Source organism: Podarcis tiliguerta (genome assembly GCF_965153285.1).
Source record: "Podarcis tiliguerta genome assembly, chromosome: 6".
In the NCBI taxonomy this organism is placed as follows: Eukaryota; Metazoa; Chordata; class Lepidosauria; order Squamata; family Lacertidae; genus Podarcis; species Podarcis tiliguerta.
In genome coordinates, this window is record NC_139539.1 from 38206465 (window position 1) to 38233724 (window position 27260).

The following is a 27260-nucleotide window of genomic DNA, read 5'->3' on the forward strand; positions in this document are numbered from 1 at the left end:
CTGAGACAAATGACAAGATGGAGGTACAAAAGTCAACCAAAGTAGCAGTTGAAATTTACTTCAAAACTAGCAACAGGATACATACCCTCCAAGTGTCCTGATTTTTCTGGAATGAGCCCAGAATTCCTAAAGCCATCACAGCTTCTGACTTGATCCTGGGGTACCCCATGTTCCCCCAGCCACTGGACAGGGGCCACAGAAGCACCTCCTGGGGCAGCTGCAGCATTGGGAAGGAAGCATGAGGGCTCCTTCCCAAAGTCTACTTAGCACTTACTAGACTTTGGCAAGAAGGTGGGTGGACTCTTGGACCCTGGCAGAGCCCTCATGCCTTCTTCCCAAAGCCCTAAAAGCCTCTCCTCTTGCTGCTTTCTTCAGGTGAAGGAGAATAGGTTTTCCCAGCCATCGCACTGCTCTCGTGCCTCTGATTCCAGACTGTCCAACTATAGTAAAGTTTTCTCTGGCAGGTTCAGTGTTTTGTTTGCTTATTTCTACTTACCCCCAACTTCATTGGTAAATGATAATCAATTCATAACCTGCAAAATGTAAGCTAACTAACAACACCAAGAAGAAGAAAAACTATGTTTCCCCCTGCTTGCGTTCAGCCTTTGAGTGTGACCTATCACTTTCCTGGCTGCATTTGTGGCAGGAACCCAGAGCTTTCCAAAGGTACTACTGGAAGGAATTTTTAAAATTTCTTTATTTTGTTTCGACTATGGCAGACCAACATGGCTACCTACCTGTAACAGCTCCATACCTGTTAGTGTCTTCCACCTGAGGCGGCTGTGTCCCTCTTCTCCAAGGCAGGGCCAGTTGTACCAGCCATGCAAAAGCCAGAGGATTCTATACAAACACACCTCTCTCTCCAATCTTCACCCAGATAAACAAAAGACATTAGCACAATTCAAGTATATATTGCGGCCAGGCAAAGGCACACGTGGATAATGCAAAGCCAATGAGGGGTGTGGCCTGGGGGAAGTCCTGAGAGCCAGGCAGATAAGGCTGGAGGTTCAGCCTATGGACCAGACCCTGTTTTTATAATATATTTTATAATATAAAATATTTAGTGTTGCCCAGAATGCTCATCTACAATACAAACACGTTTCCTCAGCATGAGCAATCCGGTGCATGTATGCGAAAATGCTTGTTCTCCTCATAGTCTCTTCCAGTTTTACAACAATGAATACCAAAGAAAGGTAACAAATGGACACAAATTTTATTGTGTGATTGATCTAACTTTTGTTTGTTTTGAAATCAACAGGTCCAAGTGCATTAGAAACAGTTCTTCACCAGAAGGCAGCATTTTTGGAACAGGTAATAAATGAGGGGTAGGTAATAAATTAAGAATGTGGGGGAGATGAGTTAGGTACAATAAGAAACCGCAACATCTAAAATATGTTAAAATCTGGACAAAATATGTGAGTGCTAGTAACTCTCTGTCATAGAAATCATATGAATGTCCAACTGTCTCATTAAGATGTTAGGAGAGCCCCTTTCCCTACAATTTCCAGACTTCCATGAAAAGATGGAATGACTGTTAAACCACTCTGCTAATTTGTGGCTCAGTGAGGGGAATAGGGGTCTCCGAGCCACTTTCAACATGCTTAACAAACTACAGTTCCCAGGATTCTTGGAGGGAAGCAATGACTGTTTAAAGTGGTTATGATACTGCTTTAAATCCTTTTAACTTTGAACTAGGCCCAGTAACATGTGGGTCACTCCTGCCACTTTGTAAGCACTGCCCCCATCAAGTCTAGCCACAGCATGTTGCCACTGGCTCAGCATTCAAAGTATCTTAACCAACATCCATCTATCTATCCATTTCTCCAGTGCTTTTTTTTGGGGGGGGGGACCAAGGGGGTATGCATACTCCTAAACATTTTGTGAGTCTTTGTACTTTTGTCCATTTACTGTATTTACTTTTCCTGATTTGAACTATACATTGGTGATTTTCTTGAGTCAAAATGAGAGTACCTCTAAACATTGTTTTAGAAAAAAGCACTCTATCTATTTCTCACTCGTACACACACACACACACAAACACACATACACACACATATATATAAAATGTCTGCATATGATTTGCTTATATAAATTCTGTGGAAGGACGTGTGGATCCAGAATTGGCCTCCATAGTCAGTTATGGACTCACAAACGGTGTTTATAGAAAACAATCTTACTCAGCTACGAGTGATCGCCAAAGAAGAAGAGCAACATTGTTCTGTCTAAACAGAGCATATAACAACATATTGAGAGAGATATGCCACAAGTTGTTTCTTCTTCTTTATTATTATTTATATTAAACCTTTCCCCCAAAACCAGGCCTTAAGGCAGTGCACAAAAATTAAAACAAACATGAAAATCTAAAAGCATATAGGATAACAGTTAAAAAGCAATTAAACTATAATAGAATTAACATGACATGAAAACAGATCTATAAAATTGAGTAAACAAAAGTCTTTTCCTTAAAAACAGTCAGTTCCCAAAAGCCCACTGGAATAAAACAGTCTTCACTTTGCTGGCAGAAATATAAGAAGGAGGGAGCCTATTTAGCTTCTCTAGGAAGGGAGTTCCAAAGTTTGGGATCAACCACTGAGAAGGCTTTATAAAGTCATCACCTTTGTGCAGTCATCACTTCTGAGCCCAGTCAAGTTTTTATGCTGCAGGGGTTTGGCCAATTATATTGCTAGACCTACAGTCCTATTATAGTTTTAATAAAGGTCTCCAGTAGTAATTCATTGCACATTTTGGCACTTTACATCTTCAAAGTGTAATAATACATTAATTAATTAATCCTCACTATTCTCTAGTGAGGCCGGTCTCTGCTTGTAAAGCTGGACTCTAGGCACCTATAAAAATAGCACTGAAAAGCTAAATGTGCACATTGCTGCCACAGCTGTCATGCAGTAAATCTCAGGGAAAAACCACTAGGTGAAAAATTAATTTTGGAGATAGCTGAAAATTAGATGTGATGCAGGAAGCAGTAAAATGTGAGACATAAGGGTCTTATGCACTTCAGGGTCCCACCCAGAGTGGCTGGGGAAGCCGGGCCAGATGGGTGGGGTATAAATATTATTACTACTATTAATAATAATAAAAACTTGATTGTAGGGACAATTCATAGCACCGAAAAGGGGAATTGAATCATTTCCCATATGCTAATATACAGGAGCATCAGGGCAGTGTGATTTCCATGCTGGTTGATAGGAGAGAAATTCTATTTGGTCTGCATTTAAAGGCAAACTTACCCAATTTGCACTTTTCCAAAATAAAATGCGAACCAAAACACAACCATCCTTCAAAATTCACACTTCTCTGAGTTTAGCAGTGCAGTTCTTGATCGCGTAATGTGCACAAAAATACACATACTAGCTGTGCTTTTCTTCTGGAGAAAAGGTGCCCGTACTCACCATGAAGTTGTTACAGTAAGTGCCACACATTTAACCAGTGCTTTTCTTCTAGGGGGGGAAAAATATGTGCTGGTACTGTGTAACCTTGAGTACTCCCAGAAAAAAAGCGCTACATACTAATGTAAAACATATATTAGTGAAAACAACATATAAAAATGTATAGTGTTAGGGAAAATGTAATGCAAACATCTGTATATCAGGTAAAATTGCATTAAAAAATGTGTATTTTAGGAGAAATCTCTACAAGCTAGGACTCGTTTTCAAAGCTCGATTGATGCTTTAAGCATGTTGAAAAATCTGTGCATGTGTATTCACAGGGCGGCCCACGTATTAGGCAGGGTGAGGCTGCTGCTACTGCAGGTGGTAGAAGCCCCTTAAAGGGCATCCCCATGAGTGCCCCACCTGCCCCACTGCCTCCACCATTGGCAGAGAAGTAGCACTGGTTTCTGGTGAGGGCTCAATGGAATCATCTCACCCAAAATTGGCACCAGTACCAGCACCACTGATGTGCTGGTGGTGGAGGCAGCAGGGTGGACAGGGCAGGGAGGCACTTCCTGTTTCTCCTCAAGTGGTGAACTGGCACCCGCCGCCCCTGTGTAGTCAGTTGAAGAAATTTCCTTCAAGAGGAAAATAAACCCAAGGGTGGATAATATTATATTAAAAGTTGTAGCAATTTAAGATGCCCCATAGAAGTGTTCCACTGGTTTTCACTAGGGGCTGCATCAATACTTCCATTTTTTCAGGGAAGAATTTTCAAAAACGGTACCTAGGCTATGGTTTAATCTTATATGTGAAAGTAAGTTCTACTGTAAGTACCTTGCAGCGAGACTGAGATAGTAAATGTGTCTGTAAATTTTATGTTTCACCTTTCCCCTCCCAACCCTACTTGAAATTGAAAAAAAGAAACCGAACTGAGAATTTTGGGTGTAAATGGGAGAGCCTCTGAATGTAATATGCTTCCTGTTTATGTTATTTTTGGCTCTGTTCTGTATTTTTTCAGCTAGGGATAAAGCTCCACAAACAGGAGGACATTTCGAGTCACAAGGACTATTCCCGGAAGACACTTATTGCCTTGGTCACCTCTGGTTTGCTGCTGGCATTTCTGGGATTGGCTGCATACTTCCTTATGAAACGACAGAGATGGAGCCCCATGGGAGAGAGGCTGGTTAGTGCTTACAGCTAGCAAAACAAGTAGAGAGATCTCTAAGTTCAGCAGGAGTGAGAAAGGAAGAATGGTGGAAGCTTTGTAGAGACCGCTTGCTGGCTAAGAATTTCAAGTAGTTAGCTGTCTATTTCAGGAGTTTAAAGAGAGGCGAGTGATAGTGAAAAAGATCCAGTGAGCTTACTTTTCTACAAGTTAGCTATTCTCTATCAATGAACATATCTTGTTAGACTGGGGACAGTGGCGTAGCGTGGGTTGTCAGCACCCGAGGCAAGGCAAGTAATTTGCGCCCCCTAACCCGTGGATTTGCGCCCCCTAAACCTAATCCCCAGATGTTGCGCCCGGTGCGGCCAGCCCCCCCTGCACCCCCCACGCTACGCCACTGACTGGGGGTGGCGGGGAAGTGTGGTTGTTTCAAAAAAGTTGTCTCCTACCATTGAACCAAAAAAGTTTAATGACAATAACGGACATGAGAAATAATATTATTCTTTGATACATGGGTTGCCTTCCTGTTTATGGTTCCCTCTTATAGCTTGTATTGTACTGCCAACATCCAACTTCTAACCTTACCAGTTATACTCAATTGTAATTACAGCTGTGTTTACAGTTTAATATTTTGAGATGTTCGTATATTGGTACACAAACTCAGCAAACCAAGAGCTGAAATTTGTATTATACTTGTTTGCATGTATAAACAAGCCTGAACCCCCCCCCCCCTTTTTTTTTAAGGCAAAGGAGCTCTAGAAGGAGGCAATGCAAGAGGGAGCAATATTTTTCCCAATAGCGGAAATGCCTGAGTTAAAGATCAAATGTTTCTTTTCGGTGTGAAATCTAAACCAATTTGTTGTCCACTTAATTCAATTATCTAACTCTGCATTTTGTTATTATTTACTGCCTCCTCCATTTAGGGTGAAGATCCATATTACACAGAAAATGGTAGCCATGGCAACACTGTGGTTTCTGTGGCCTCTCATGAACAGTCTGACCTGCAGGATAAACCAAACTTCAATGGAGGGGCTCGGGAAAATGGGACTGGTCAACCAACTTCAAAAAATGGACATTCAACCAAGCCCCATGTTGTGGCTGACACTGAACTGTGAAAAGGATATGGCCAAAAGTCTTATTAACATGGCTTGAAAGACCAGAGTGGAAATATAGAGGAGCTAGAGTGCAAGGGTGCCATAAATGGAATCATAATCCTTTTATTTTTACAAAGAATTCAAAAATCCCATTCCAAAGCATACATTTTTAATGAGCTGCCACAGGACTTAGTGGTGTGTACAAGCTTTCGTCTGTACACACTTTCGTTTGTACAAGCTTTCGTTTGTACATGAAGTTAGCAAGCTGCTTCAATGGGATTTGGCTTGTTCATAGTATATTTTTTTTGCTCTCTCTCATACCAAAATGAGATGTGACTGTCCCTTACAACCATCTATCTGGGGAAAGGATAGGGGTGCTTCTCTAGAAATTTAGAGTAGATTTATCATAGTTAGGAATTTGATTATCAGCTCCAGTGCTGATTAGGGGGAGGAAGGATCTCTTCACAGTGAGAATAATAAAAAATAATGAACAATAAGGCATTTAACCACCTAGGTCAACAATTCTGAGTACTGATTCACATGATGACCCTTTTCTTATGACCCTTTTCAACACAAGAGAACCGGTGAATGCTCAAACACATGGCTGTATTTTGCCTCAACCCACATTTCCTTTTTTTCAAGATACAAAAAAATGCCATTTGGATGCATGTAAGCTGTATTTATTGGTCCAAGTCACTATACTAAATCACTGAAAAGGCAACCTGAGAGTTAAACAAATTGTGTGCATCAAACCTCAGGAAACCCGCCAACATTCTTACTTCTTTGGTAGGTACCATTTGTCATTCCCACATCCAGACCCAGCTCAGACATCTCACTCCAGCCTTTCTACTATGTGATACAATGCCCTTAACACATACTGACAGGAACTCAGCAGCCAACCCCGCAAGCCTTCTGAAGTACCATTTGGCAATCACCAAACAACATTAAACACTTCAATAGACTTGCTTTCAGCAGAAAACCAGATGGTTTTTCAGGTGAAAAACATTCTAAAATATTGAAGGGCAGTTCCATATTCAGCTAGGCAACTGGCCCAAAACTACAAAAGTTGCTCATGTCAGCGAAATATTTCAGCTAGGAGATTCTGTCTCCATTATTCCTAGAATAACATGTAAACAGAAGCAATGACATAAAGCAAATGATATTGGCTAGGAATCACGGGTGGCTAATCAGTGTCCCCCAAGATACTGTTGGGCTCCAGCCACCATCAGCTCAAGTCGGCATGGCTGATAGCCAGGGATTGTGGATTTTCATAGAATTGTAAGGGATCCCAAGGGTTAACCCCCTGCCATGCAGGAATCTCAACACATGGTCACCCATCTAATTTAAAACCATAGAAGACCCTGTGTGGCTTTGCAAATGTGTTAGCAGTTTTATTGTTGCACCATTGTAGTCCAACAACACTTGAGGGCCACAGGTTCCCCTGCTATAAAGCACAGAACAAGTCTTAAAAACATTGTCCTCAATCCTAATGAAGCTAGTCCTGTTGAAATTAATGGGACAAATCAGTTACAGTTAAATTGATTGTACTGTCAGTTCTCTTAAGCCTGCAGACTTATGTGGAAATAAGCTGTATTGAACTTAATGGGGCTTAATTCTAAGAAAACTTGTATATGACTTGTGTTGTAAATGAAGTAAACTGACTGTTTGGATCCTTTGAACCCTGTTTCCAAACAAACAAATGAGAATATGTTTGCAAATGTAAATCTTTGCCTTAATCACATCTGGTGTCTCTCTTTCTATATATTTGTTTTGCTCTATATATTTGCCTCCCCCCCCCCCAAAAAAAAGAATAGTAGGAAGCTGTTTCCTTATGTTGTGTTTTATTATTCCTATCCCCCATGTTAAATGCCATTCTGGGTTTTGTTGACTCTGTATTATTATTTTTGTATGTTGTACCATACAGTACAAAATATGAATAGGCTTTGAAATGAATTACCTTTTCTTCCCCCAACCCAGTCAGTATGATCATTATTATTTTACATTTAAACTTACAGATTATCAATAGGGATAATACAGGAAATTCTAATATGAATGATGCTTGGATATTGGACCAAATAGTTAAGGGATAATGTGTCCAGTGACTTAGGCCCCATCTTCACAACACATTTTAAGCAGTACTGTAGCACTTTAAACAGTCACGGCTTCCCACAAAGAATGCCAAGAACTGCAGTTTATTAAGGGCATTAACAGTTGTTAGAAGACCTCTATTCCCCACACTGAGCTACGATTCTGAGTGGCCTAACATCCAGTCCCTCATTCGGGAGAACACTACAGTAAGCTAAAGGAGCAACAACCAGGTAGGCTACTGCCACTGCCACCCCCCATTATCTGTCACCTGAGGTGGTTGCCTTGCTCTGCCTAATGGTAGAGCCAGCCCAGGTCATAATTAACTGGTATTTTACATTTATTACATTAAGGCAGGTGTACTGTAAAACAAAGAACTTTATTTAAACAAGCTTTCTTTGACTCCTAACTCTCTCTGACACACCTGCTCTCTATACTGAATCACTTCCTGGTAGCTGTTCCCTTAACCTGTGCCTTCCCTCTGTTTTATTAAGTTTCTCCTGCTGACATCCTCTTACTTAGTTCCACATACATTGATACAGTGGGTGGGTGTATATTAAGACTGCAAACACCTGGGGCATGTGGATAATGACCTAATCTATGGGAGGGTTTTCAGATGTGTATCAATTAACCACACCCACTTTTGTGGCCAGCCATTTTCTATAACCAATCTGAATTGAAAGCAGCATGTTGAGGAGGAGCAGGAACAGGAACAATTCCGGATTGAGAAAAGGTACATTTTTGTGTTGCAAATGGGTTTATTGTGTATGTGGCCTGAGGCAGCTTTGTGACTGCAGACCAGCACACTCCCAAGTCTCTCAACTGACAAAAGGATTTGAAATACTTAGCATTTAGCCGCTTTGATTATGTTTTATACTGAATCATGAGACAGAAGGTGTCGGGAGTAAATTGAATTTGTGTAATAACTTTTAAGTATTCAAAACAAATGCATTGTCTGTAAAGTAGGGGTGGGGAACTTCAGGCCTGAGGCCCAACTGCAGCCTTCTAGGCCTTTCTATAAGGCCCTCAGAACTCTCCTCAGACCAGAAGAGAACACGGGCCCTTGAGCTGAAAAAGGTTTCCCCACCTGTGCTGTAAAGGAAGGATTTTCATTCTCACTTTACAGATTAAAACAAATAAGACTGCTGAGGCCAGGCCTTCCCAATTCATAGTTCAGAGATTTCGCACAGATACAATGAAAGCTTTCTGTTAGTAGGGATAGATTGAGTGCCAGAGCCAGATGGTAGTCACTTGATCTTGGCCTTAATTTATGGCATTGTGACTAAAAATCAGTATAGCACTGTCTGGGCTGAGGCAATCATGGGAATGGACCCTGAGTTGTGTCAGGCTCCCTTTCTCACATTACATTAGTGGTGCAGGAACTATTGCAGTACAGCTTCTTTCTATGGCATTCAGGTAAAAGGAGACAGTCTAAGCCAAATGGAAAGTATTTTTTTGCTGCGACTCCTCCCACTATCTCTGCTAAAGCCAGGAAGCACCCAGCTTCAGCTGAGGTTCCAGGTGAAGAAGAAAGGAGGGCACCCTTCTCCCAAGTTTTCTGCACATAAACCTACACACACACACACACACACACACACACACACACAATTATTTAAATGTCGAGAAGCATTTCTCTTCAGAACCTTTGACCTTCCAGATGTTACTGAATTCCAATTCCCATCATCCTTGGCCATCAACCATGCTTGCTGGGCCTTGGGAGGGTTGGAATTCAGCAACATCTGGCGCTCAGTAGGTTCCACACACTGGGTTTAAAGGATCCTGAGGAGAGCAGTGCAGTGACTGACAGGGAACTCCCAGCCCAGCTGAGAACCTGTGCCTGCTCTCAACTTTTGGGGGCAGCATGAGGGCAGCCCTTTCCTTTTCCCTCTGTAGTTTTAAGTGGAGTAGAGGTGAGGAGATTCTTCTGCTGGTGTAGCTCCCCTCTTCCTCCACCAGTTTTTGCTGCTGGAAGCATCTGCCTGCTAACTACTCACATTACTAATGCGGGTAGTTTTATATAAGATGATATTCTTCTTGGAGGCCTTTAGGAGTTGCAATTGAACAAACTATCACATGTCATAAATTAAGACTGTGCCTACAACTAAAGTAAGAATCAGGAAATAAATTCATTTCCTAGAACTTAATTTTGCTGTTCATTTTAGTGAACCTTTTGACATACCTCTGCTCTGCCTCAGGCAAATTTCTCAGCTCAGAAAAAAATAAATATAGCCTGATCTGTGGTGACAAAAGAAAGCAAATGCTGTTCCCAAACAGTCTGAACCCAAAGGAAATACAGTGCATTTTTCCAGCAGAGGTGCAGAACATGAGAGAATTCCAGTCCGGAAAGGCAGTGCTCAGAGCTACAGGAAGTTTCCCCCAAGTGTGTAAACACAGTCAGGCTTGGCTTGAACAAAGCTGAAGGTGCTATTACTCCTTCCTTATCAATCTACATGCATTTCTTCCTTGCAGAAATTCCTCCTTAATCTTTTGCTTTGAAAGTTCTGAAGGTGATAAGAGTTTCTCCCTCCCTAATTTCTTAACAGTTTCTCTGCTATAAGAAAGTAATGGAAGTAATCTTAATACTTCATCTTATTTGGATCTGTAGGTGGCTTCTTACTATTAGAACTGCTAAAGCCTAGTACCTCGTGGAAAGAATAATATGCCACCTATTGCAGGGAGAATTGTTTCATTGAACTACACTATCCTGTGCTGTGCAATTATTTAAGTGGCAGAGGTAAAAAACGCAGGGTATAGGTTCTATGATTGCCAGATGCAAAAGAGGACAGGGGATTCCTCCTCTGTGCATGTTGAAATTCCTCCTCTGTACTACTACTGGTGATGCAGAAATCCTTGTCGTCTTTTGTATCTGGCTGCTCTGTGAGATTCATCCCATCTCCAGTTTGAGGATTATAAGTAGCATGGGCTGGGAGAAAGATTTCTATAGAGTCCCTGATGAATCTCTTGCCAACCACAGCTAAATAGGCCAATGTTCATAACTTACATTTTATGTCTGATGCATTGTGAGAAATGTTGTGAGGCTAATAATGGCTTTCTTGAAGGACTGTTACAACGCATAGTGAAAATGTGTGCAGTCATGTTCCCTTAGGCTGATGGTTCCAAAATCAATGGGATTTTGCTCATTTTCTGGACCAGCTAGTCAGCTCCAAATTGAGTTTCTATCTCCTCTGTTATCTAGTTGCTGTGAGCTACAGGTTGGTCATGAACCCACCTTGCAGAAAATGGATAAACCTCCCATTATTTCAAAGATAATTTTCTTTAAATAATGACTTTGTTTTTACGGGGAAATGTGATACATGGCAGTTCAGTGAGCATTTTCATTCAATTACAATTGGAATTGTCTGAAGAATTTAAGTTAGCCAATTAGATTTCTACACGAGTCAGTGAACACATTGACCTGCTCTAGAACTTCAAAGAGAAACCGGGAATGGTCAGATTCACAACTCCCCTGGACTGGGCCAAGGTTCGAAATAAATTACCAACACCTGCATAGGGCTTTAGACTTTATAACCAATTACAAGTGTCTAACTCAAATTCTACTCTTAACACCAATGGTTTTTTTTATTACTTCTTTGGAAACTCTTAATAATCCTTCCTCTTGGTGGGATTGAAGGCTGTTAGGATTTTCCCAGCTGGGTGTAACTGAATAACTGTGTCTGTGAGTTCTTGTTAATAACACAGTTTAAGGGACCATTTCCAGTGTAAAACATTAAGAAGCTGTAGTTTCTGGCAGGCCACAAACACTCCACCCTGCTGGTGTGAACAGACACACTGGGAGTCTCATAAGAAAGCATAAACACGTTGCTAGTGTTTCCATAAGATCAACTCATTATGCTGCAAATGTCATTCTATCTTTATCTTACTCCCCCCCCCCCCCCGAAAGCAGAAGTGCGTTCCAATCCTATTGTTTACTCACAAGCCACACTAGAATTCAGTGGGACTTAGCCCTAGTAAGTGTGGCTACGAATGCAGCTTAAATTCCTTAAAGGACTTTATAAATGTATGGGTTACTGATAGCAAAAATATAAGTTTTTAATTTCACCATGTCCTTCTCTCCTACACATACTTATTTGCTGTGAGAATTTTATTCTCTTCACTAGTATTCTGGCAGATCACAAATGCAGGTAAGTGGCAGCATTCTGCCAAGCTGGCCTAGCAGTAGTATCCACAGAGTCAGAGCCCTCCTTGCCAAGTACAAACCCAAAGATCTCAATAGAGAGTCACCTCCACCTGATCCCCCCAGCAACATAGATCAGGGGTTAGGATTTCACTGTAAGCATGCTTAGGTTTGCAGCCTTATTTTCAGTTTCCCTCAATATTAGATTTATACAGGGCTGCAAGTTCTTTTCCCCCCTTTGGTGAGGCTCCTTTGCCTTTGAATAGCTGCCTTTTTGCTAGTTTAACTGCGACTTTACTGCATATCTGGAGGTTGTGAGGACACAGCAGCCCTAAAAGTTAACAAAACATAGTCTATACTCAAGGGTCAATATTATGTATTATAGTGTGGTGCACAATTGGGGGGGGGAGGCTAATTACAATATTAGAGCCAGAAATGATGAATACCAAAGTCCTTTTCCTGCCTTATGTTCAGTTTGAGGAAAAGAGGTACTAAAGCTGCAATCCTAATCCCACTAAACAATATTGAATTCAATAGGACTTCTGAGTAGACATGGTGAAGGCTGTGTGCAAACTACAGTGGTACCTCGGGCTACATACGCTTTAGGTTACAAACTCCGCTAAGCCAGAAATAGTACCTCCGATTAAGAACTTTGCTTCAGGATGAGAACAGAAATTGTGCTCCGGCAGCGCGGCAGCAGGAGGCCCCATTAGCTAAAGTGGTGCTTCAGGTTAAGAACAGTTTCGGGTTAAGAACGGACCTCCGGAACGAATTAAGTACTTAACCCGAAGTACCACTGTATACTTTTAAAGTATACCTTTGAAGCACACCCTCAAAGAATTCTGGGCACTGTAGCTTACTCTCAGAGTTACAGTTCCCAGCAACACTTAACAAACTAGAGTGCTCAGAATACTTTGAGGGAAAGAATGTGTTTTGAATGTTCTTTAAAGGTACGGTATAGATTGTACAGTAAGTTGCTGCCTGCCTGCCTCCATTCTTTACATATTGAAAGAAAGAAAGCTAAACAGGGTGGGGGACCTTTTTTTTTACGCATGTGATTTTGTTTTCCTTTGCACAGCTTGGCTCTGCTATAAAGAGCTGTATCTTTAGAACCACATCTGTGGTATGATAAAGTGCATGGTTGAATTCAAGATGTTTCCCTGACATATACAGACAAGAAAATTATTATTAGACTTGGATCAGTTGAACTGAAAGTATTTGTGCAAGTTGCAAGTCAAGGAATCCACATAAAAATGTTGGGGGGCAGATTCAACTAGAAAGCTGTGCTGGCTCCTGCAAGTACAATGGGGCCCCACTAGCACATTGAGGTTTCCCCTCCTTCTCCCATGTGTCCTTGCCCCCCCCCCCCCCCATTGGCTTGGGAGTTCAGGAGAATCCTAGAAACAGCACACAGGAAGAAGAGAGAAGAGATCAATCCACCTGGCAAGCAGAAATGCTTGTGCTGATAGTATGACATTGAATTCCATCCTAAGACAATGGCAGACTCACAAACTTTATTCAGTTACTGACAACCAAGAGGAAATGGGGGCAGCTTCAAACTTCCACTCACCACCTTATAAATTGTAAATTTCTGTATCTGTGATGTGTTGACAACTTCATGTTAGCTTAGCAATGAGGTTTTTATTGGGGGCCAAAATTATATCAATAGCTCACTGTGATTTTTCCAGGCATAGTAGCCAACTCCTTGAGGCCAAGGTCTCTTCAACCTCCCCCCATAAAATATTTGAGGGGGTAGGCCCCCCCAAAGTTGATAGGCATTGCCATTCAAATGGTATGTGCCTGCCATGTCTTGAGATTATGTGGGGTGGGGCTTACCTGCCCCCCCCCATATTTTATTCAAGTGAGTACCACTTCACAAAAGCAGCCAACTGCAGAGAGAGTCACCTAGGCAGTTGGGATTCCTGGGGAAGATACGACAGAGTCCTAGGTTTTGACCTCTGGATCTGAGTTGGCGAACATGGTAGATTAGTCTTCTTACTGCTTTACATTGAACCAACAAGTTCATAAGATTGTGGTGGTCTGTTCCTTCCTTTTCTTGCTGAAGTGATGCATTGCAGCCTGAACACAGAACTTAAAGGCAGTTGCCTTGGGCCTACCCTGAACTTTCCTTTTCACCCAAGTACGGTACTTCAGAAGAACTAGCTCCTGCAGGGCAGTGAATTATCTAATCCTCACAGCTCACTCTGTTCACAGACCAAAGGCACTGTGTCTACCTCACAGAAGCTGTGTATATCAAAGGGTAGGTTGTGCTGACAGTAATGCTGTGGGTGAATCCTGTGATCTCTCTGCAGCCATAAGGCTCTAACAGTAGAACAACAAAGAACGATCTTGGGGTGAACACTGTGGCTTTCAGTATTTCTTGGTGTCTTGCAAAATGTGTTTCTCTGCCTTGGGATTTTGAGTAGACATGTAGTTGTACTGTCAGTATTGCAGCTTTTTATTTCACAGCTGACTCATGTATTTTGCACACTTGGGGGGAAGGTTTCTTCTGTGTTTTTAACTGCAGTTTGCAGATATTATCTGGGGATAATGTGTAGTTCCAGGACTATGAAAACGTCAGCTTCTGATTTCTACTGATCAGGCTGCTTTAAAAAGCATTGGAGCAGCCCAGGATATTGTTTTCTCATCATTTGGCAACCCTAATTTAGAATCTCTCTGTTTTTCTATTTTTTTAAAAACCAAAGCAATGTTTCTGTTTCTCTTCTCTCCAATATACTTTTGTAAATCTAAGGCCCCTTAGACACCTTGTAAGAAGTATCCCATTTAATCTAGCACAGGAGTTTTAATTAAATTGCATTCCTTATTCTTCTAGCAGAAACTGCTCTGCCTGTAGCCTGAAAAATTGGAAGAGCACACTTCATTTTGATCTTGGAGTAAAAGTCAGGATCAAGAGCAGCATGTCAGGAAAATAATATTTCTTTTGCTTTAAAATTTAGGTTGTTTTTGAAAATTAAATTAAGACTAGAAAAATAAGCGAGAAAAACAGGAAGCACTGCCCTAAAGACAGAAAGCAGCTTGTTGTTAGACAGGTTTGAGAAACATTACCATAAAATGTGTTACATGCAGCATTACCAACTTCTAAACAGGCCCTTGTTGCTGTCACTTCATGAGCAATTTGATCTGCAGCCATTGACAGGTAGTGTTTATCTCCATGCCATGGGATGCTTCACTTGCTTATTTCTGCAGATCAAATTACTTGCGAGAGGCACAGGAATAGGCTAAGCAGCCATTACCTTTTCTTGGCCAGTTCACAAGTACCCTAGCCATCTTGAACAGTTCATGTGATCTTATTCAGTGCTTTGACCTTACTTAGCTCATGACATCCTCTCATTCTTACACTTTCTCTGAAAATATGCTACTATTATAATGCCATCTTCTCAGCCTTGGAAGAAACATCCATCTAGAAGAGCAATAATCTAACATAGCTTTAGTGTCCAAAATGTATCGAGAGTCCCTGGTGCAAAATTTATTTTGTTATTAGATATAGCCCATGTTTTCCCCAAGGAGCAAAAAGGTGGCATACATCATTCTTTACTCATCTTACCCCATAACAGCCATGTGTGGTGGGTTAGACTGTGAGATGGTGACTGGACCAAAGTCACAGTGTGTTTAATGGCTGAAAGGAAATTTGAATGCAGAATTGCAGTCTGACCACAATGCCATAGAATTGCCATATTGCTCAATATTCATCCCTGATCTAATTTTGGAATAGTCATATTTGCTTAAAGATTAAGGTATCAATTGATCTTTAATACATTCTCTCCATGGGTTTTCTTTTCCCATACTGTACTGGCACAGAAAAGCCCCCTCCTCATAATAACTTGTTCGCTGGAAACAAGGAAAATGGATTGATATGTTTTCACTAACAAATAGATATTTAGTAGAATATCAGACTTAGTCACTCATAGTCAGCATCATTTTTTCTAGAGGTATGCTTGGCGGTTAATTGTCTGGTAAAGGAAAACCAGTAGGATTTGAAGCTGCTATGTGGTACAATGCTGCCATCTGCTGCACACATTGATATTTAAACATTTGAAAGATGAGGGAATATGCTAAATTACTTGCATGAATGTTCATTTGCTTTTATGTTAAATCAGTTTTTAAAGGAATTATGATGGAAGATACAACTGTAAAAACTAAGGACAGCGAAGGAACAGTTTTTTTAAGTGTATATCAAATTTTCAAAAACAATAAGAAAGCAAAGAACAATTGTGTGGAGCATATTATTTCAGTGAGAATAAAATAAACAAAAGGTTAAGTAAACTTTTGCAGACATTACAATAAAACAGATTCTTCAAATGAACATTTTGTAAGAGTTACATATCAATATATGTATTGCCTTGCCACATAGAGAGATGTGTTGTTGGGGGCCTATGCAGCACATTATTATTTTTTACTATGAGTTATATGAACAGAGATCAAACAACATCAAAAAGGCTTGCTTCTTAACTCCTCTTAGAACCCTCCTATGGTGGGTTAAATGCTCAGACAAGGCAGTGTCCCACACCCTTTCAAATAGGGGGCAATGCACCTGTTTTGCCACTTGAAGGGAAACAGAAAGTGCTGTCCTTCTGCACCGCACCACCCTTGCCTAGGTTGGGCAGTGGCGGTGGCAGGTTCTGGTGAGATCTCACTGGAAATCAGTGCCAGTGCCATTTTTCCACCAGTGGTGGAGACTCTGTGGCAGGCAGAGTGCCTGTGGCGGTACCACCTTGGGGGCTTCCATTGCCCAAGATGGCTGCTTCACCCCACCTTATGTGTGGGTCAGCCTTGTTCTCAAACTATCTGTCTCTAGAAGGACCCAATGCAGACTTCCAGGGTTTGGCAATTTAGAGCCTGACTGCAGCCAGCAACAGAGTTAGCAGCTCCTTGGGAGCAAGAGTGGAAACAGTGCGTTACATAGTTTAGCCTTATAAACTACACCTTATTTTATTTTACAGATGTTATCCTCACACAAAGGAGATCCAATATTTCACTTAGACAGTGATTGACTAAGGAGTGAATAAAAAGAAACGTATCAATCTGAAATAATCGTTTAGACTGTTTCGAAGCTTTTGCCAGATCAATTTATATTGTCTTGATGTTTGTCTTCCTATGTTTGGTTTATTTGTATAGGCTATGAAATCACACTAGGTGGGTTTTTTGATTTAAAAAATCCTTTCTGGGTTTACCTCTAAGTACTCTTAGATAGCGAATTTTAAATCCCATAGATGCCACAAACCATAATTTTGACCACCATTTATCCAAAGTTAAACCTTTGGCGGCAGTTTTCTTTTGTTTACTCTTCTCTCAGTTTTTTGGCCTCAGGAATTTCAGAAGGAGCAAAACCATAACTTAAATTCTACACAGAGTGCACTAACACGAAGAAATTGGCTGATGCATCAGCTTCCATTAGTGTACCCTCTCCAGCTGTCTCTATGATAGCTAACACATTATGCTCAGGGCGTCAAACTCTAACAGCTTGGAGGATCAGCTAAGTTACATACACATATTATATCACCAGTTTATGATCCCGTAGGGCTGTTAGGATCTCATGACCATTTAGGCAGTAAGCAGGGGAGGCCCTACTCCAAGTACCCCTTCCTCCTGAAGTGAAGTAGGTTGTGACAGAGGAGCCAGACTTCCCTGTTGTGGCACACCCACTCTGGTATGTCCTCGCCCGGGCCATGCACTCAGTGCAAAAATACAGTGGTGCCTCGCAAGATGAAATTAATTGGTTCTGCGAGTTTTTTCGTTCTGCGAGTTTTTTCGTCTTGCGAAGCACCACTGTGTATTGACGGTTTCCCATAGGAATGCATTGGCGGTTTTAAAAAAAAGGCGCAAGACGTTTCGTCTTGCGAAGCAAGCCCATAGGGAAATCCATCTTGCGAAGCAACTCAGAAAACGAAAAACTCTTTCGTCTTGCGAGTTTTTCATCTTCCGAGGCATTCGTCTTGCGAGGTACCACTGTATTCTTTACCCAGGCCTTTTAATGTTGCATATATTACGCGGTTGTATATGCTCATATGCTTTGAGCACTTATTTTAGTTTTTCTCCTTTTGTTGTTGTTTTAGCACCTCTTCCCCCCCCCCAAATATCATTGTGTTTTGTTTCAATTGTTTTGCACTGTTTTACATTGCAATCCTACAATGTCTATTCAGAAGTAAGCCCCACCAAGTCCTAGGTAAGTAAGCGTAGCCTCAAGTTAATTTTGTGAGCTGCTAAGAAGCAGGGCAGAAATGTATTACATAATTAATCTAAGTAAATAACTGAGAACTCTCTTAGGCCCAGGTCAAAATAAATCCAATCTCAACAAGTCTTAGAATTGAAGGTGTATACCATGACAGTATTGGTGGTGAAAAAGGTTTACCTCCCAATCAACCTTGCATCTGTTCAATGCCATTCAAATGAGCTGTTAAAAGGGTTGTATGGCCACCCAGTTGGTGAACCTATGGAACCCTCAGTTGTAGCCCATTGTGACTTGGTAAAACTTGGATGCCGAATCAGTGTCAGGAACTAAACTGAAAGTCTTCATGGGCTGTGCTAGACGTGACTGGCTGTATAAGCTACAGTTGATTTCGCCTGACAAAGTGCTTGGAAAAATTTGCCTCATGATGTGCTTCCTCAGCCTTTTCCCTTTTTGACTGCTAATAGCATACATACAGCAAGACTCTGTCAACCTTGTTCATCATCATCATCAATAAAACTTATATATGGTAGTGAATTGTTACTTAAATTTGTGGGATGCTCTCTCTAGGGAGGCTCGCCTGGCACTATTATTATATATCTTTAGGCACCAGGCAAAAACTTTACTCCATAGCCAGTCCCTTGACCTTTAACTATATGTGACCTTTGAGCAGTGGGTAGGGGACATGGGTGGTGCTGTGGGTTAAACCACAGAGCCTAGGGCTTGCCAATCAGAAGGTCAGCTGTTCGAATCCCCGCAACGGGGTGAGCTCCCGTTGCTCGGTCCCTGCTCCTGCCAGCCTAGCAGTTCAAAAGCACGTCCGGTGCAAGTAGATAAATAGGTACTACTCTGGTGGAAAGGTAAACCACGTTTCCGTGTTCTGCTCTGGTTTGCTAGAAGCGGCTTAGTCATGCTGGCCACATGACCCGGAAGCTGTACACCGGCTCCCTTGGCCAATAAAGCAAGATGAGCGCTGCAACCCCAGAGTTGTCAGCGACTGGACCTAATGGTCAGGGGTCCCTTTACATTTAGCAGTGGGTAGGATGTTTGTAATGTATTTCTTTTTCCCCTTGGTTTTAATGTGTCAGAGAGTCTTTTTTTGTCTGGTTGGTTGGTTATAAGTTGCTTTGTGTTGCCTACCCCATTGAAGGAGTGGATAGCAAGATTCTTAATTATGAAACCGTCTTTGAATCCTACTGACCTTGGCAATTAGCAGTTAACTACATGGAATTAGCAGTTAACTCACCTGGAATAGTTAGAATGGAGACTGATAAGAACACCCATATTCTTCTAGAAGAGGTAACCTTACTGAGTATTTATCACTGTCTGTTTGGGGTTTCAACCCAGAAGTATATGGAATATACTTTAGGGAACTTTTAATGTTTGATGGGCTATTGTATTTTAATATTTTGTTGGAAGCCACCCAGAATGGCTGGGGAAGCCCAGCCAGATGGGCGGGGTATGTATGTATGTATGAATAAATAAATAGGGGTTGGTGAGAGCACACTAGTTTCAGAAGGCTTTTCTTAAACTCCCCCCCTTTATTCGTTTTATTTAACAAAAATTATATAAAGCTTAATTGTAACAAAACCTATAAGTGGTTTACAAGCAGTGATATTGCTGTTTTGCTTCCTGACTCATTCATGGTGTTTTATTGTGCTATGTACTGTTGTTTTAATATACTGTTTAATATGCTGCTCTGGGAGCATACATATATTGTAGTAGTAGTAATAGTGCATTTTTCCTAGTATGTGCATACACATTTTCTTGCTTAAGAGTCACATTCCAAGGTATTTAGAAGCCCTCACAGAGTGGGAGAAAATACCCGGAACTGGGAATTTGTAGCACTCTTGCTGAAAAGTGTTACAGTCAAACTTCACACAAAAGACATCATAAACTGTCTGGGACCAGTTTACTTGCTGGATTGCCTTATTCTTTCTTTTTAAAAAAATAATTTTTACTGAATTTTCAAATTATAACAACAAATATTCCACAAATCTTAATTGAACAATTTATATATCCATATTTCTCCCCTTTCCCCTCTTTGGCTTCCCCCGTATTTCCGTATTGATTTATTAAACAAATTCTATACCCTGCTGGCTTTACCTCTTGTATAGTTGTGAAAGTTTAGTCAAAACCTGCCAATGGGTCCAAATCTTTATACTGTCTTTTTATATAGTTTATAAATGGCTCCCACTCCTTTTTGAAATCGATGTTGTTTCTCTCATGTATCCTCTCTGTCAGCTTAGCCAGTTCCGCATAGTCCATAAGCTTGGCTTGCCATTCTTTCTTTATTGGCGTTTTCTCTGTTTTCCATACTTGTGCTAATAAAATTCTTGCAGCTGTTGTCGCATACATAAACAATCTCCAATTTCCCTCTCTTATATCATGATCTAAAATTCCGAGCAGGAAAGATTCTGGTTTTTTTAACAAAGGTTTTTTTCAACATTTTTTTCAATTCATTATATATCATTTCCCAATATTCTTTAACATTCTTGCATTTCCACCTTACGTGAAAAAAGTACCATCTTTCTCTTTGCATCTCCAACATATCTTAAGATCCTGTTTTATACATTTTTGCAATTTTTTCTGGTGTGATATACCATCTACGGTATATATCATTTTCAATTAATTTTCTCTTAATAATATACAATCTGTAAACTTTAAATTTGTTTTCCATAATCTTTCCCATTCCTCCAACAGTATATTATGCCCAACATCCTGAGCCCATTTTATTTGTGCCGATTTTACCATCTCATCTAAAGTCTCTCCATATAACAAAATGTTATATGCTTTCTTCAGTAATTTGGTGTTTCCCACCACAATTTCCTTTTGGAATTTTGAGATAGTATAACTGAACCCCCTTTTGCTATCTTCTTTAAACAACCTAAGGACTGCGTTCCTTCATAGGAGCTGCATGCCAGTGTTAAGTGGGCCAACAGATGTCCCTTTTATATTTGTATTGTAAGCCACAGCCCAACCACGCAAATCCCAGCAGTTTCCACATGTGCATCTCTCCAGCCTGGCAAGCAAGAGGCATTGTTACAGTTCAAAGACACATTGCAACCAGGCAAAAGAACTGGAGGGCTATGTGGCGCCGGGCCAAGGAGGGGTGTTGCCTGTGGGAAGTGGCCTTGGGGGAGCGGCATCCTGGGCTGGTCCCTAGAGTCGGCTAGACCTGGAGGTCACATTTGGCCCTCAGGCCTAAGAGATATGGAAAGGAGAAAGTTTGCAGAAAGAGAATGTCAAAGGGAAGGTATTTCCCTAGATCATAGAATGTAGAGTTGAAAGGGACAATGAGGGTCACTTAGTCCAACCCCATGCAATGCAGGAATCTTTTCCCCAACATGGGTATGATTATTGATTGCATCACAGTGTGCATTTTTATTAAAATAATAGCAAAATATTGGATAATGGAAAGTGTTATAGCACTGTAACGATAATCTAAAAAACCACCTGGAAGCAGACTTAAGTATTGAGAACTAGCATCTTATTTCCAAACAAAATAAAAAAAAAATCCTTCCAGTAGCACCTTAGAGACCAACTAAGTTAGTTACTGGTATGAGCTTTCATGTGCATGCACACTTCTTCAAATACCTTATTTCCAGTCTTTCAACCCTCCGTTATTGAGATGAGCAGAGAAGGTGGGAATTGGACTTGCATCAGGCACATGGGTTTAGAGGAGCTTTGGAAAGCAGCAGCCACATTGAGGAGAGACAGTAGAGCACATGCTTTGCATGCAGAACGTGTCAGTTTCAGTCTCTGGCATCTCCAGTTAAAAAGGATCAGGAGTAGGTATTTGTAAAATTTCTTGCCTGGGACCCTGGAGAGAATAACACCAAATAATGCAGGACAAATGCTCTGGCATAAGTTTCCTAGGTTCTTTAAAGGGAAAAACTATCCTTCCGTTGTGGAGATTAGGCTGCTCATAAGAGAGAACTGGGAAGAAACGTAGGAGATGCTAGCTTTATTCTGACTTCCTGATCAATGCTCTCCATGCTATAGTTAGTTCTGTTTTTAAGGCAGCATATGGATAAAGTTAATAAATAAATACTTTATTTGTTTACAGGGATCATAAAATTGAGAGTGTTACTTCACTTCTCCCTCTCCCCCACCCATTTCCTTTCCTTGCATTTCTCTTTTAAAATTCCAACATTTCCTTTTTCTTTGTATCTTCTTTCCTTTCCTAGTCTCTTTTTGGCCCAGAGGCAGTTTTTTATTTGGCAACATGCTATCATGTGGAAGGATGATAAGGTGTCTAATTAATAGATTAATTAGTCGTACAATGTTCTTAATGGCCTATTACAGGAAAAATCATTCAGACATTTTCCCCTTGTTGTGTGATATAATTTATGGCTGGGTCATAACATGGTTTATCAGCTCTTCTGCATGCTAAAGGGATGTTGCCAATTTAGAGTGGTTGTTGTTTCTGTTAATCATATGAATAATTATTTTAGCAAGCAAATAACCTTTAGAAATTTTTTTTGCAATGGTGGGAACATAGCTGGGTGTGCTGGCTGGGACTGATGCGAGTTGTATTTTCTCATTATTGCATGAGACCAAAATGGGAGACCTATAATACAGAGGTATTTGCATGATGGGAGATGGAACCCGAGAATCTTGTGTACATGAAGTTTTTGCAGTGGGGTGATGTTATATAGCAGGCATGTCCCAACAGGTCGATTGTGGTATCAAGTTAGTGATTGCCTTAGTGTTCCTTTTGTCAAATCTCTCCTAAAAAAAGCTCAACAACTCCTGGCAATGACAATGGGTAGATCATAGCTAGTCTTTTTATACTGTGAGTAGATCGCAGTCTCTTGGGAGTTGGACGTGCCTGACGTACAGAGTCATGGAGAACTACTGAAGTATATGAACTACACAGTAAATTGCTTAATGTTGATATAACAGTGATATTATCACTGTTGGATATTGTTAATTGACCTGTTTTATATGCTTAGATGTACTAGTAATTGTCGAACTGCCTATATGTTATAACGTAACAATATTGTAATTGTTATGTATGGTGTCTATGGATATTGTGCTCTTATTGTATTTATGGCTGCAGTCCTAAAACTTGGGGCGGGAGGGGGATACAGAGGCTATTAATCCAGCTTTTCCAATTACCTGTTGAGTGGAAATGAGGGCAGTAGAGTTCTGCAGATTTTTCTGCCTCTCTCCACCCCATTTCCTTTCCATTATCCCCATTTCCTCCAACGAGAGCTAAATACTGTAAATGGCAAAAAACCAGTGCCATCTTTTCTTTCAAGACAGCTCACAATTGAATAATATATCAAAACATATAAATTATTATTTTTTAATTAATGAACAAAATGAGCTACTACTGGAGAATCTTAATTATTTCAATCATGTTAATTGTATTTTTGTCAGCTTTATTGTGGCTAATAGTTTTCTTACTAAAAGTGGTATGGTGGGACTTTATATCTAGATACATAACTGATTAAAATTTAAGGTTGTCTTGAATGTTAGTTCTACTCAGAGAAGACACAATAAAAGTAATTAATATGACTAACATAGATCTTTTAATTTTAACAGGTCTGCTTTGAGTAGAACCAACATTAGAGACAACCTGTAGTAATATTTTATTCATTGGATTGGCAACCAGATTTTAATTATTAGGTTTTGTTGTATTTCATACCACATTTATTTCTCATAGCCTGTCTATCTCCCCCTCCTTCATATTGTAATGACCTATGGTTATAACCAATACATATGAACTAAACTGAATAAAAGAAAACAAAAACCTGAATAAAAAAAAACTACATACAATCAGATGTGTATAAATCATAAAAATGGAGCCAGTAAAAAAGAAAAAAATCAGATATCTTAAAAAAGACCAATTCAAATAGCATTAAAAGCCTGAGAACAAAATGGACTTTGTCTGGCACCCAGATATGACATAGGTGCTAAGCGCACCTGCTTAGGATATAAATGCCATAATTTGGGCACCATTAAAGTACCATAATCTCTGGGCAGATTTATACATACTGTACTTAGGAAAAAACACAGAAAACACAGAAAAAAACACTTGTGAAAAAAGAGGCTGGGGGGGATCATCCTGCTACCTTTTGTTGTTTTTTAGTTGTGAAAGTTTATTTTATTATGAAGTTGAAAATACTAGGAACAAGGAACACCAAGCACACTATTTAAAATATCAAAATGAATCCATCTGACAACATCAGGCATACACAATAAATATATATATATCTGTCCTGCATAATAAACATAACATGTTGATGCTTGTATCTGAGGATTTCTGCTCAAGCACAAAATGTTCCTTATGTAGAATTCTGAGAACAGCATGATATGTAGGAGGAGCTATTCACGGGGATTGGGAAAATTTATTTATTTATTTAATAGATTTGTATGCTTACTGAGGTTGATGGGAGTTGTAGATCAGGAACATCTGAACACCCAAAGGTTCCCTACACCTGCTTTAATATGGCATCCTGTTACTAACACCCTGCTCTTAAAGTTAAAGGTCCCCTTCTTCAAAATGCTGGAGGTAGAGTCTACCTTTATCATCAATGCTTTTCTTTCAACTTTTTTTTCTTATTCTTCAAAGAATAAATAAAACCCCTCTCCACACAGGAAATATGTAGCTCCTATTTTGAGTGTGGTTAAGCTTAAAAATGAAATCCTATTCATTTTTCTGGGAGTAGGCCCCACTGAATACAAACAGATGTACTGTGAAGGAAACCTGTCTCAAGGCTGCACCAATTTGAACCACCAGGTGGGACTGAATGCTATTTCATTTTAAAAAATAATAATTCCTCATAAGACACAATGCTGGAGAGAAGTTTTATCCACCTGCTCTATATCTTGCTAGTTTTCTCTCTGCAGGAATATATCATTTTTTGTTTTATGGCTGGTGCAGAGTATTCCGTTTCCCACATTCAGTTATGACCCTCACCTTCAGTGAGAACTAGGCATTACTGTGCGGCTGCAATCCCGACCCCACTTACCTGACAGCAAGCCCCACTGAATTAAATAGGTTTACCACTGGCATGGTTAGAATTGCAAAGAATTGTGCAGTACAAAAGTTGCAGAGTCATGATTCTGAAATGCATAATCTTTGGAACTGGGTGAGGAAAACCAGCTATTTCATTGGATTAGTTTCTTCCATCTGCTCTTTAAATATTTGTAACTCCAACTGCTTTCCTCTCTCCCACCCCCTACATTTTTACTTTTGTATTGTGTATATTAAATTGTCTTCTTGTGGGCAGAGACTAATATTTTAATATCTGAGAAGCACTTGGAAAATTCTGTGTGGTATGTAACAATAATAATATAATACTATATAATGCAATCTGATTAGAACTTGATACAATTCTATGATTCCTGTGCGAATATTACAATATCTGAGTTTGTTCAGTTTCTAAGCCCACTTAGAACTGATCGCTTTCTCCGTTCAGCCAATAAGTATACGGAGGTGTACCGTGCTGAGCCAATAGCAGAGCTGGGTTGCTTTTGCAGCACTTTTTCATTCCTGAAACAAGCACACTCAGAATGGTGGGAGGCAGGAAGTTCTTGTGCTTAGCGGGGTCGGAGTGTACTTGCTGAAGAGCGGTACATCTTCGCCTCCACGCATGGACATGCTTTAAAAAGACAAGACAGAAATGAATACAGCAAGTAGGCGGCATAGAAAAAGGAGACCTTGATCGTCATCTGACGCAGTTTGCATTGCGGAACAGTGGAGGGAGCCAGCGAAGAAGCCAGGAGAGGCGCGTAAACAAAACATATGCCTGCGCCTCGTTTGGATGGAGTCGCCGGGTAAGGTTTGTGCAAAATCTCATTACCGGAGGCTTGCGATGAACTGGCACGCAAGGAAGTAGATTTGATAATTACAAGGGGGACCTGTAACTTAAAACTGCATGTAGGCGGAGGAAAGGAGAGGTCTACTGGAATGACGCTCCAGGAATCTGCAGTATGTTGGAAGAGGCGACGTGGTTGACCTTGCGAAATATGCCCTGAACAGTTCAAGATGAAAAACAAATGAACGCCACGCAAGGAGGTAAGGTCGTCGATCCAGTGCGTTGTTAGGAGCCTTTTAAGAAGGTTAGAAGACCAGCTGCTGGTAGTTTTGACTCGCCCTGTGATGATTTTGAAGATCTTCACTTTAATTTTGCTTGCAGCCTTCCTGGTTGACGAGGAAAACCTTCCACGTGATGTGACTTGAAGGGTTTCAAGCTGCTGTTCCAGCACAAGGACATTCTGTGCGAAGGCCTTTTTATGTTTAGCCGTTTCCAGGTCTCGCTTTTGGAATATATCTGTGGCCTTTTTTGATGCGAGAAAGTGGGGGGGGGGTCTATTTTGTTCTATTGTTTTTCCGAAACTAGCGTGAGCGGCAAGTGACCCACTTAAGACGGGCGGCCGCGTGGTGGAGCCGCTCTGAAAAGCAGGGAACCGCTCCTGCTGCCGTCCTGTTGCGGGAGAAAATGAAGAGCGCTCTGCAACTCGGAGGGAAACATTCTGTTCCGTCCGCTGCCGCCGTTGCCGAGGCAATGACAGCGCCGACGATGATGCAAATGGTGTAACCGGTTCAAGAGGCGCGCAAGCACCGCCCACCTCGCCAGGAACCTCCATGCTGGGCTCTCAGGCGCACTTTCGACGCTTGCCGAGCGGGGTTGCCGGATAAAAGTCGCACTTCTGTATTGCTATGGGGAGAGAAAGAAGGGCGGGCAGTCTTGCTGCGCAACTGCAGCGGCTGCAGTTCCAAAGTTCTGTTTCTACAGCAATGGTCCCTTTCCTTAGTACCCTGAGTTTCTGGGAGTGCTTTAAAAAGCATTTTGACAGCTATGCAGCGGAGGATCTTAAGAGTTGCATGGCCTGGGCATGTTTGGTAGGAGTAGTAAATTCAGTGGGGCATACTCCTAAGTCAGCCTCTAGGCAAAACATTTCCTGCCCTAAAGATTTTAGGATCAAATTTCCGGGGGACTGCAAAGTGTAGACAAAGAAACCTGCAATTGTTCTGTGGTTTATCGTGTGCTTGTTGATAACATGAGGCATAAGCAAGCTTTCCAGTAAAACAGAATTCTTTGGGAGGTGTAAGGAGTCTGTGGTGTGTTTGTTTTTTCCATTCTTCTTTCTTGTTAGAGATTTAGAGGGTGCTTTCCGTGGACATGAGCTTTTAACCAAGGCCACATGGCTTTGAGCTTTCTAGAGCTGCTTGTAGGCCAGCTGAAAC

At 40.9% G+C, this 27260-nt stretch overlaps 2 protein-coding genes across 3 annotated transcripts in view; one reads left to right on the plus strand and one right to left on the minus strand.

The window, feature by feature from the left end:
- CD34 (CD34 molecule) overlaps positions 1-7618 on the plus strand; it is a 39303-nt gene extending 31685 nt beyond the window's left edge. Inside the window, exons 6-8 of the mRNA XM_083444539.1 lie at positions 1259-1311; positions 4408-4572; positions 5478-7618. Coding sequence (XP_083300665.1) covers positions 1259-1311; positions 4408-4572; positions 5478-5669 — 410 coding nt within the window. The 3' untranslated portion in view covers positions 5670-7618. The remainder of the gene's footprint in view (positions 1-1258; positions 1312-4407; positions 4573-5477) is intronic.
- The window catches only part of LOC310679403 (uncharacterized protein), a gene marked incomplete at its 5' end in the record, with an annotated part of 107145 nt that overhangs the window by 60351 nt on the left and 19534 nt on the right, over positions 1-27260 (minus strand). The window lies entirely within an intron of this gene.